This window comes from Athene cunicularia (genome assembly GCF_003259725.1).
Source record: "Athene cunicularia isolate RWA chromosome 5 unlocalized genomic scaffold, athCun1 chr5_part1, whole genome shotgun sequence".
Lineage (NCBI taxonomy): Eukaryota > Metazoa > Chordata > Aves > Strigiformes > Strigidae > Athene > Athene cunicularia.
Genome location: NW_020799101.1, coordinates 7,544,856 through 7,557,380, shown reverse-complemented (window position 1 = coordinate 7,557,380; position 12,525 = coordinate 7,544,856). Strand labels below are relative to the sequence as shown.

The following is a 12,525-nucleotide window of genomic DNA, read 5'->3' as shown; positions in this document are numbered from 1 at the left end:
TTAACATTTCTGAAGAGGCTCTGAACTGGCCCTAGAAGCTATTCTGAATGGCCTTCAAATGAAGGCCCTTGCAGGCATTGCATATTTAAGAACAGAAGAAACTCCTTTACACTGTACATATCTCAGCACTTCGTCTAGATCAGCTGTATTCCCCGGGGACCAGCACACACAGGGAAGTGGATCTGTCCCAGACGATGCTGCTCTACCTTTCATACAATCTCGTGCTGAAAGAGGACATTGTCTAGTCAGCACTTAAAAACCACAGTCTGGGAGATGGAGACCTGGGTGCTCACTGCTAGTCCTGACACAGACTTCTTCTGTCACCTTAAAGCAGGCTCTTTACCTCTGTCTCAGTTCACCTGCCTCTGAAAAGGAGAGGCAGTCATTCCCTGTCTCCCAGTACTGCTCTGAGGCTTAATTTCATAAGGTGCTTTTGAAGAGTCTCAGAAAAGGCACTATAAAAGTGCAGCTATTATAATGTCAGAAACACAGAGGTGTGCGTCCCACAAGCCTTTCCCGAGACACCAATGTGCAAATCTAGAAGAGATGAGGACTTGCACTGCGCCACACTTCAGCAGTCCCATCACAGTAGTTTGATTTTCTCCCACAGCTTTGAACAAGCTTCACATTTCTGAGTCTTGACAGAATTACTGGGTTGCCCCGTTTCGCAGACTGTCTCCAGTCTCCGTTTGCTCTAACGGGCCAAGTTCCGGATGTGTGACCGGGGACTTCCTCTGCCCTCGAAGAGTGTGTGCATTCAACATCTCCAGCAGCAAGTCATACACTGGGACCACATTTTTACACTTCATGCTCAGGAGATGCTCCATTCCCTTGTTACTGTGAAGGAGAACAGCAAACAAGTCAGCAATCTGGGTCCAACAAAGCAGAGGAGGAAGACGTGCTCATGGCTTCAAGAAAGTCTTTCTTATTAGGAGTGAAGAGGATTTAGCTGCTGTAGTCTCTGAAATCACTTACCACTACCAACAGTAACAACATCCTAATAGTTTAAAGCCGAGTGGTTTACTATTTAGAGAACCAAGATTTGTTTTACATGGCACAAACCGGCCTCAGAAAACAACGCAGATATATCAACCTGATTGAAATCAAAGAGAAAACCTCTCTGATGCTGTAAATGTGGGAGGCCCCCACGCTGCAGCTTTGTACAAAAGGGGAAGTTACAACGTGTAGCTCTAGTGACTCCCTACGTCTCCTGCCTGGTTGAGTAGACCAAGACCAAACTACCCTGGCTAACTTCAAGCAGTTCGTTTCCTCTCTGCATGTCCAGTATCAGATCACGGCAAAGAAGGAATTGCAGCCCCCACCTCCTACATCCAGCTCTTGAGGATCCTGCGCCATTTGATAAGGCCAAGTGCATCACTTATTTCCAGAACAAAGTAAAATTGACTGACCAGTGCTGAGCAATGTAAAGGATTCAGGTTACAACGAAGTAGCCTCCAGACTTCAGCTGAGGCAGGTACAGCATAAAAACTCTTGCTTTAATAAAAAAATAAAAAAATTTTGCAAAGATTCACAATGTTTATTCATGCCATGCCAGAACAAGTGCTGCCGTGATGCGGTGTCACACCACAGTGAGCAACCTAGGTGCCAGCAGTGCATCAGAGCTGTAGGTCGGGTTCAGCTCTGGCTGCTGCTGCAGCTTCTGCAGGGCCAGCTCTCAAACCCACGCCCAGCTCACAAACGGGCTGTTAAAAGCTGCCTGTTGGCACAGTCGGGTCCCTGCTGTGGCCACCTGCTCTCCCAGGACACTTGTTGCCAAGGTGGCTGTGCCTCTTCCAGTGTCCCTAAACAGGGTCAGGTATGACCATCTCTCTCTCCTTTGATGTTCCAGCCTGGTCCCAGGACTGTCTTCCCTGGACACCCTCCACAGCCAAGCCATAAGACAGCTTTACAAATAGCTGGTCTCTGGGTAAGAATTTAAAATTACAAACAGCCTGAAAATTCATGCATCTGTTTGTAGGGCCCTGCCTTGAATCTGCTGTACTGCAGCAGAGACGAGCAGCTCACGGAGGTCCAGGAACATGCAGGGAGCAGAGGAGCTGCTTCCCATGGGGAAAGCAGGAGCCTGGCATTGCGGTAGCATGAGTCACATGGCAAAAATGTTGTGGTTCTGAATAAAAGACCTAACAGTTAGTTGCTCCCAGGACCCACAACAAATTTGGCCCGGGAACCACATGGCACCCAAAGTACACTTTGCTTCACCAAAGCCTGCACTGCAGATCGGTTTTGAAAGAGACTTTTACTTTGGGTAGAAGAGTTTTGGTGTCTGGGTGAGAGGCTTTTTGAAAGACTGGATTTGTGTTATTATTGTTTAACATTTCAGGCAGATACATAATGAGCAATTTGATATAATACAGTTAAGACAGCTTTCAACACAATGATTCTGGGTGCCAGCAAGCACTTGAGTATATTGCCTATTTAGTTGTGCTGGGAATGAAAGCTTTACAATGAACAGAGATGAAGAGCAGTACCAGGATTCCCTCAGGAGTGCTCCGGAGTTCAAGCCTTGCTTTGTTGCTGTAATAAACAAAGATAGACTAACACCTTGTGTGTTACACATATTCTGTAAAACTTACCTGGCATGTCTGACGTGAGAGAGCAGCATCAACAAATTGGCCAGACGAGTTGTCTGTTGCTGCGAGGGGATTCCGCTCTTGGCAATAACCCACACCAAAGCATCAGTGACTACGTTAAGCAGGTGATGCCGTTTCCTGTTGCTTTCAGGTTCCTCTGTTGACAAGGGAAACATGCCTAACCAGAGAAGAGAGAGAAATACTCCCTGCTCATGAGGACAAAAAAAAAAGCTATGACTGGATTTTTTCTGATGTAATATTTCAACAGGATTAGAGAAGATACGTTTCTTGACACCACCCCCACTCCCCCCCAAACCTGTACAAATGATGCTCCATGTGCCACATCAAGCTTCAATTTACATTCCTTTGCAAAAATTTGATGGCCACACCATTTGCAAACTGAGTAATTCTCCTAAATCCTCCCAAGACAACATGTTGAACATAGACCCTTCAGTCCAGAGAATGGACATGATCTCCATTCTCCAGTTTTGTTTTTTCCCTTTGAATTGCTCTGTATCTTGTGGTTTAGTAACTATTATGAAATATAGAATTACGGTTTCTCTAATCCCTCTTGCTGAAAAAAAATATTTTTTACTTGAATATACCATATGGAGGGAGGAGAACGTGGTGAGAGACACTGCTCATGGATCCAGCCTGCCATGGTCTCCCTACAGCTCACTAAGGGTGCCACAATACAGCACTTGCCTACAGTGAGAAACCTTAAAAGTCAGCAAAAATAAAAAAAAAGGAACTGCTGATATGGAGAGAGGAGAGAAGAAATCGCCACTAGGAAGGTCTGGGAACACACAGTAGTGTTACTGATAGAGCAGAAGAGAAAAAGAAAATCCTCCAAAAGATACTTCTGGAAGGACACAGATCCAAAACACTTTGAAACTTAGGAGTAAAATATTAACTTCAGCAAGAAAGGAGAGCAAAGAGAGATGAAGTGAGAGATTTGTTTGAGAGGTGAGGCTTTGAAGCAAATACAGCTGATGAACATGGGTTTTTGCTGGGTTTTTTGGTTGCTTGCTTGCTTGTTGTGAAGTGTGGGTTTGTTTGGTTTTTTTTTAAAAAAAAGAACAGCTTTTGTTGTCTGCTGAAATAATGGTATCCATCAATAAACAAGTAGAATAACAGTTGGACTATTCCTCTTCAGAACTGTGCTGAGAATTATGCAGAAGTTCCTTGCTGAAAACAGTAGATGTAAATAGTTAGCCGTTATTTTGTTGTTGTATTTTTTGGACAACATTAATTACAAAATTTTCTGGGGAATAAAATTATTTTACTGCAGACTACCCTAAACTAGCAAACACACACTCCTATTTGCCTTGTGTAAAAGGCTGCAAAGCAAAGCTCCTATCCTGAAATTCATCCTGCAGAACCATTATTTTCAATAATTTCTACCATTTAATTACCATTAAACAGGAATATTTAAGCCCAATTAATCATAACTCAGTTGAGTTACTAGTTCTATTAGAATTCAGAATTAAGGACAGGTTTGTAGAGCTGTACAGCAACTTTACACGTAACCAGGATGCACAGAGACAGGAGCAAAAGTTCTCGTTGGGAACGTGCCCACAGCCAGAGCCATGAGCTCCACTTTGTGAGAAACTTTCAGATTTTGGGTCTTTCATGCAGTTCTTACAACAGGACATAAACCCTACAACCAGCAAATGGTGCAGCTCAGAAGTTTCTTGAGCAAAATTCCTTTACAATCTGACAGTTAGAAGTCCTTTCCTATTGTTCTCTTTCAGCAGCTTTGATATTTCTGCCATTTTTAAAGGCTGATTTCCCAGGCACCCTCGAAATAAAAAGTACACTTTGGTGAGTGCCAGAGTCAACTGCATACTCACTGGAATTGAGGAGGATCATTGCCTTGACACACAGATACTCCTTGTGCTGCAGTTTCAGCTCTCGGAACCTCGAGGTCATGGCCAGGAGCATATCAAAGATCTCCAAAATTCCCTCTACGCATTTGCCCTCATCCCTATAGAAACACATTTAAAATGGTACTGAAAAAGTAGAATTAAGGAACTCTAACTCAGCTAGATAAAATTCAAAGCCCAAAGGAGGCTGTAAAAGGCCTATCCATCTCACCTTTGGGAGAATTCAAAAGGTTCCATCATGATAACTAAATTGGAAATTACACCGGTATAAAAGGTCAGCACCTCTAAGAAACTGATTTTTCTCTTTAAAGCGCATGCAGGATAAACTACAAGAAAGTAAGATCATATTTCGGTAAGAGGCTTTAACTTCATGACTATTATAATTCTGGAAAATCAGTTTGAAACTCTGTAGTGCAGGGCACAGTACCACCTTGAATCATTTTACAGATTTGTTTCACAAGGAGTTAATACTATGATCAGCGACATCACTATTTGTATTTGACAAGCCTCAGGACTTGGTGAATAAGAAAGATCCACTAAAAAAAAGTTTCTTGGAACAATAAGACATTAAAAAAGAATAAAACAACCTCTACCCCCCATTCCTCAGCACCTTCTTCTTTGAGAGTGAAGATGTAAATAGATTTTTGGGTTCTTCGTGGCTTTGTGGTTTGGTTATTTTTTGTTTGCAAGTGTTTACTGAATGCAACTTTCTCATTTTGGATATTAGAAATGGCTCCATTTTCTGATCTACAAAAACCCCAAACAGCGCTAATCCATTCCATTGGGTTTAAAATTAAGCAGCAGCAGATTTCAAACCACTGAAGTTACTGTTCCTGATTTTTGGTTAGTTTTTTTTACATGTTGTGAGAGATTGAAATGTCCTCTGGCTGTCTCAAAGCTTGCTCGTGTTTGTGCAAACCTCCAAGTGAAGCTGCTGCGCCCTGTGAATGGCTCTGGGGGATGCTGCCCAGAGGAGCGGAGTGTATTGAAGGATGCACTCTCCACCTCTTTGCAGTTGCATTGTCCGGACTCTTTACATAAACCTCAAAGGGGCAGACATGGACTGAGCTGCCCCATCCTGTAGCCGTTTGTGGCTCTATTGTGGAGGCCAGACCCCATGCCTGCATTGGCAACGAACTGATAAGAGGCAAACGTTCCTGCCCTTGACGCAGGATGCAACAAAACCTGTTGGACCAGAGGAAAAAAAAAAAACCTAAAGGTGAGCAGATATGCTGATCAACTGGTACGATGAACTTAAAAAGGCAGCAGAAAATCTTGCTCTTGGTGCATTTACCATTGAGGCCTGACCTGTGTGCAGCCACCACCGAAGAGCTGAAGGCTGAGGACCAACGGGATGCTGCTGGATCCATGGTGGTGACTATTCTTGAGGCCTATCCCCCATCCTTGCTTTATTTCTGCCTTTTCATTCTATTCTGTCCTATCGCTACCCCTCTTCACTTTTTTAATAATAAAAACCTATTTTGGGTATACGGCATTTGACCTAGTTTGTGTCTTAATCTCTCTCTTGGGATCGTATTGAAACCTCCCCTGACATTGGATCGGGACACATGTACTGGACTAAAAAAAGCAATTAAGCTCTATGACACAGTATGCAAAGGGATGCTTCTTATACTATCTGTAATATGAGATTTCTTTTTCTCTGTGATGCTTTTAAGATGAGACAGACTTAAGCACAGCAGTGCAGGAGAATTAAAGAACTTTACTCCTCTGCTGGATCCCAAGAGGAAGGTGCTGAGCCTTCAGGCTGGGAAGCAGGCACAGGCAGGTAACACTAACCAGGTGCAGCAAGTACTGCCTGCAGACAGCTAGCTGCTTCAATAATGCCCAGTTTCCCCTGTTCCTCATAGCAAAGGGAAATTTTAAGCTTTGGAGAAGGACAGGCAGCTGCCAGTTTCAAAACAAAGACACAAGCATCAGAGAAGTACTTGTCTACAAAGATTATGTAGGAAATGTATCTGAAGTTCAGCTAAGATAAAAACAATCAAGTTACAGACCAGTTTCATATACACTTGTCTTAAAAAAAAAATAAAAATTACAGTGTGCCCAGATGCTTGCTGGCTCCCACTCTGCTGTGTCTTGTGGAGATGAAGGAATGCCTCAAATAAACTCACTTTATTCAGCACATATTATCCTCCTGAGGAAGTAAATGTATCATACATTTTCAGCAATTTCTTATCATTGCATTGAACAACACAGCGTGTCCTGTATGGAATTTTATACTGGCAGATAATAATTTATGTCATATATTTTATAAATTAAATTTATTTCTCTTACTAACCCATTTGGCTTTCTGTATCTACAATGATTATTACTGAGCTTAAGCCACAGAGCTGGTATAGACCTGAATTTCCACAGGTTGAAAAGGTTAAGAGACATTTTAAACCTACCCAAGAGAACATATTGTTTCCCTGACTTTTTACCAGTGTGAAGCCCAGGTCAAAGCCTCTGAGGTCCTGTAGAAAAACACCCTTACTAATCCGTATTCTTCCCTGCTGGTACATGATGTTACAGAGAAATAATTTTTAATCTTGGAAACACCCTGCTTTAGCTTGAAAAAAAATGCTTTCACTATTAAAAAGCAAGCTAGGGGTTTTTTAATTGCTTTTGACTAGGGCTGCAATGTTCATTATTATGGCTATTTATGAAGTCTGCGCTAGGGGCAGGCAGAAAAACAGGTGGAAAAGCTACTTTAAAAAGCTAAAATATGGCCTGACACTACATCTGCTTTTTTTGAGGGGTGGGAAGGACAAAAATCTATCATCAGCCGCATTGTGTTGATGTGCCTATTGTTTCAACATCTAGAGACCTGGACCAAAAGGAATAAAACCAATGAAACATGCGAAAAATACAGAGAAAATTCAATTGTAATGTGCTACAGGAATTAAAGAGCTGGCAAGTTCAACAGTACTGTTTACACTTAGCATTCCTTAAGCCTGTCAGGATGTGGAAACTCAAGACTTTGTTGTTACAAATACAAGTAAAGGATATTGTTAGTTATACTATTAATAACATCTCCCATACTTAAACCTCTTCCTTTTACCATTCCTGCCACCTCCAAACATCTCATATGAAGTGTTCTCAGGAAGTTTATTACTCTCACCTATCTAGTACAAGGTCTGGTGCAAAAATTAGTTTCCCAGGATGGTCGATTGATCTCCACATCAAACCAATCATTAAAACTTCCATCCAGCAGCTCTCCAAGAGTCTTACTTGGTCATATAGGCTGAGATCAATGAAACCTAAAATGATGAAAATAGCATAAAATAAATGAATCTGTTTATTTCTTTGTTTTGATAAAGCAGACTGAGTATATGAGAAACAACAGAAACAGAAAGAATTACGGGCTGTGAAGAAAGCCAGAAAAGGGAGCACTGACATGAGAAGGACCATGCTGCCATCTCAAATAGGAACATAAATATTTGTTATCATTGTCAAATCTTCCACAAAACATCTGAAATAAAGCAGAGCGATGTTCAAGGGCAATTATTCCCATACTGCTGGTGAAACTCAAGTGGCTGCAGAGGACCTGTCTTATTCTTGGCCACCGCTTTAGATGACGGTCCCACAGCCTCCTGAGAGGCACCAGGGAAACATTCGGGAAACTCCCATTTGTTGGAGATTACTGCATTGCACTGCAGAGGACTCCCAAGAAAATAGCTTGTTCTTTCCCCAGAACCCATATGGTTGTCATTTGCAGGTTTGTGGGTTTTTTTTTTTTTATTTATGACAGGTGTGTTTCTGGGTTTGTTGGGTAACTATGAGAGAATCCACATCTTGGTGCCTGTGTTGACCCTATCCTATCCCTTTCCTGCTGACTCCTTCCCCAAAATTGCAATAAACCAGAAGAGAAAAAAAAAAAAAAAAAAAAAAAAAGAGAGACAAGGGTAGTTGGTGAAGGTCATAGTGTCCCCATACACAGCATCCCAGAAACAAGACCAGAATTAATGTGATTGTGCATAAACCTGGTGCAGCATTTACTTCTCTCCAGAACTTACAGCCAGGAGTCAGATAGCCCTGCAGCACAGCCAGAAGGGAGAGACAGTTGTTGCCCTGTCTTTCCCTTCCCCTGTAAAAAACACTGGGGAAAGAAAAGATGCATAGAAGCCAAAAAAGAGAAGTAAAATTTACATACCAAAACAGCAGAAGTGTAAATTATTAAAACACAAACGGGAAAGCAGACTGGCCAGTTAAGGTGTACAACCACAGATACAATGAAGACCAGTTCAGTGGTCAAAAGCAGAGCTGCTTTAGACAGGTCTCTTAGCAAAGGTGCTTCATTTTCAAACAAGTGGGCATTTACGACTCTACATAGTGAAAAATTGTTACAGCCTGGCCACGAGAGACAGGTTTCCCTTAGTTTTTACCAGTTGTCTGAGGTCTTAAAATACAGACAGTACGTTTGCATTGTCAAAGAATCTTCTGTCGGTGATTTATATAAATGCTCCATATATTTTAATCTCATTAAACTACTAGGCTGGAAGACAGTCAGTGACAGCCCAGGTTGACATAAACTGGGTAATGCACGCTCTCTCTTACCAGTGCTAGAAGTGCTGCCTTTCAAAATTGATAGCCTTGCTCCTTATTTTGTAAGAAGGGTAAACAGGAGCCTATGAGGGGTACCTTCCCTCCTGGATTTTGTTGTCACAGAATTTACGACAGAATCCACAGCCAACAACAGATTATCTGCCAGACACACACTCATAATTTTAAAAGTGCTTTTAGAAAAATAATCATGGAAGTGTGAATAGTATAAACTGACAGTGGCAGTTTCCCGGGAAACAACAGCCCAAAGACATTTCCAAATTTTATTTAAATAAACATTTACACAGGCATGTGCTGATTTCTCTAGCATAAACAACAAGTTACTTGGTTTAAAAAAAAAAAAAAATCTCAGTTGAGTGAGATGTCAGTGCAAGTCCCAGTGTTCAATCTATAGATACTTAAAGATCCAGATTCATCCTGTATGTCATCTGCCAAGCTCACACTATCAGCACCAGCAGTATGATTTATGGCCACTGAGTACAGCGACTAGAAGGATTATACCTTTCCTATTCCTAACAAATTTATGCTTTAAAGATTAAAACCAGCACATAACCACCACAGCTCCCATTGCAGTGTCAGAAGTCCTATTTCATCTGCTGCAGAGTACATTAAACTACTTTTTTTTTTTTTTTTTTTTTCCTATGGCTGTAGCACATATCCTTTAAATCGTGTGCTCTATACCTAATAATTTCATTATAAATTGCTGAGACACACAAGAAAAAAAACTTGTGCTGTATGTGTAGTAACTAGCAAGACACACAGTGCTCTGGCCAGCAAGACTCTAGGTTGCATAATAAATCCAGATGTCAATATTATGACAACATTCTATCAATTAGCAATACAGGTTCAGCTATGAACCACATTCAACACTCTTAGACTAGGTCAACAAAGTAAAAGGCAACTATAGAAGTTATGTTCTGCCATATGACAACTTAAAATTAAAATACTTGAAATTCAGAAGGAAAAAAAATCCAGGTGTCAGCTTCTATTTTACTGAGGAACAACAAAAATACAATCCATCAAATTGAAAGTACAGAAAAAAATACAGCCAGAGAGTAAAACTCGTAATGAAAGAAGGTCATTAAATATTACATAGGAAAAATTTAAGATATAAACAGTTATCTTTCCTATTTAGCCAAAAAGTTACTGTTAACATCAGCAACTATAGGAAAAAAAAGATATTTTTTTCACTTTCTGCGAGTGTCAAAATAACATCCAATAATACTTTAGAGGTGAAAATGGTCTTCTTACCCAACTACACAAAAGCAAATATTAAGCTTTACAGAAAGTAAAATTACTGTTCACTGGGCCATTAGTCAAGAACTCTGTATTTTTTTTTCTAAGACCTGATCTCCAGGAAGCAGAGCATGGACCTAGATGGTTAACTTCTGGCAAGACTTTTTGAAAACTCAAATTCTATGCCCTAAGCTTTAGTCAGCACAGTTATTTCAATGGAAAAAAAAAAAAAATCCACATTCAAGTAAATGCTCTAACTACCATGTAATATGTCAATATTACTTATAATTAGGCACATATTAAACATCCCATCTATTTTTGGCATTGTTCTAAAATGTTGTTTACTTTTGTTCTGTGTAACAGGAGTGATCAGAAAAAAAACAAACATACAAGATAAAGTGTCAACATTCCCAGGAAATGTTTTGAAGGGGTTTGACTGCTTCAATGGGTTTTCTTCATACAGTTCTCTTATTGCCAAGAAAAATATTTTATTTCTGACAAATGTTGAAAATAAACTAAAAATGATCAATATCAAAATTGGGGTTGGTTGGGAAAGTGACCTTTTAAAAAATTTAAAAGATTAATCTCAACTGGTTGAGGTTCTGGGTTTGTGTTTGGGATTTTTATTGAAAAAAAAAATTAAGAACGATCAGAAAACGGAAAATGTTTGTTTGGTTTTTTTTTTCCCATTCAAATATTGCTTAAAACGAGGTCATCTTCTAAGACTTTCTCTGATTTTCCTTTACAATTCACTTCCTACTAGATTAACATAACTATATGGAGTTCTCTGAAATGGTACCTTTTGCATCAAGTTTTTCTGATCGGACAAGAAATTATAGTAAAAGGCATCACTTAACCCCTTATGGTTACTTACTTTACAGTTATTTTCAGAGTTTCTTGTCAGGAAAAATAAGGGTTAATGATTCAGGCTCTCAGTTTAAAACATTGCACATTAATGGCAGAACCACTATAGCTTTGCAAATGGCTAGCGTGGTTTAAGACGCTCATGCTGTGCAAGCATCTCCAAGCAAGCCTAGCAGCTGACCTGGAATTTGTACATCCTAAAACTTCATCACACCTGAACCCTCCAACACAGTGGCTGAGCCATGGAGACTGTGATCTTTAACTAGGAGATGTGGTCTAGCAGCTGGTAGCACCTTCAGCCACTCCACCGAGATCTGAACTAGGATACACTTCCCTTACTCTAAATCCTTAGAAATATTCTCCACTAAGCTTGTTGCCTGTAGTGTGTCCACACTCAGTTTACTCCTAGAGGTAAGGATTACTGGCATGTCTTCCTGCGTGCACACTGAAGTGACAGCAAGTGATGTTCACAGTGCACCAGTGTGACAAGACCAGGGCACGCACCAGTACACTGGCTGCCTTCGGCATTAAATCCAAGAGAGGAGCTCATGGTGTCCTGATGGATGTGGGGTTAGGACTACCAGACACACTGCAGAATATATTAGCCACGCGAGGTAAACACAGGTGTAGGGATCACTTCTAGCAGAGCACTGTATCTGAAGTTAAGGATTAAGCCCCACGCTGCTGTAAGTCCATCCATTATTCAATGCTTCTTTCAGCTCACTGTTATTAGTTGGTCAACTTAGCTTTCGCCAAAAGGCCACAGTCTGCGGTTTAGTCTATGTCAGCCAGCAAGTTCTTCTGCACAACTTTGCCAGATATCGTCTCTGTGTGTTGGCTGCTTTTATTCTGGGTTTTATTCTTTCTTCTGTTTTAATCGTAGATGCTTCACGGAGAAAGAATTGCGAATGCCCACCATTTCTAGTTTGTAACAAGTGCAATGGTACATTGTCAAAATACAATACTGTGGTCACATCTGAGACATTCAAGGCAATAACACATGTAGTTGTACTTCAGTGCATGTCCTTTGTGTTGCCAAGAACCAAAAGCGTCCTTATTGATTTTTGTTTTGAAGGAGAGGGCACGATAATTCTGAGATTGATACTATGCACCACTTTGCAATCTGATGCTTTTGTGAAACAACTACGTCAAATGAAACAGTTGCAGACACTCAATGCTTGGACACGCTTCAGTTTTCATCAACTGTATTAGAAACCTTCTATCAGGATTCAAAGAAAGAAGTTGGTCTTAAATTCCTTTATATAGCAATCTAATTAATACCCCTTTTAATGAACCTTCTAAATCAGATTCATCAGGTATTGACAGTTGACAAGGTAGAAAATACATACAACACCAATTATGCTTTTTAGCAAAATGAATATTTG

At 40.6% G+C, this 12,525-nt stretch overlaps 1 protein-coding gene across 1 annotated transcript in view; it reads right to left on the bottom strand.

Annotated features, from left to right (window-relative positions):
- ESR2 (estrogen receptor 2) overlaps positions 1-12,525 on the bottom strand; it is a 32,482-nt gene continuing 19,957 nt past the window's right edge. Inside the window, exons 5-8 of the mRNA XM_026849548.1 lie at positions 7,599-7,737; positions 4,445-4,578; positions 2,595-2,769; positions 1-837 (exon numbers count right to left, since the gene is read on the bottom strand). Of these exons, the coding sequence (XP_026705349.1) occupies positions 648-837; positions 2,595-2,769; positions 4,445-4,578; positions 7,599-7,737 (638 nt within the window). The 3' untranslated portion in view covers positions 1-647. The remainder of the gene's footprint in view (positions 838-2,594; positions 2,770-4,444; positions 4,579-7,598; positions 7,738-12,525) is intronic.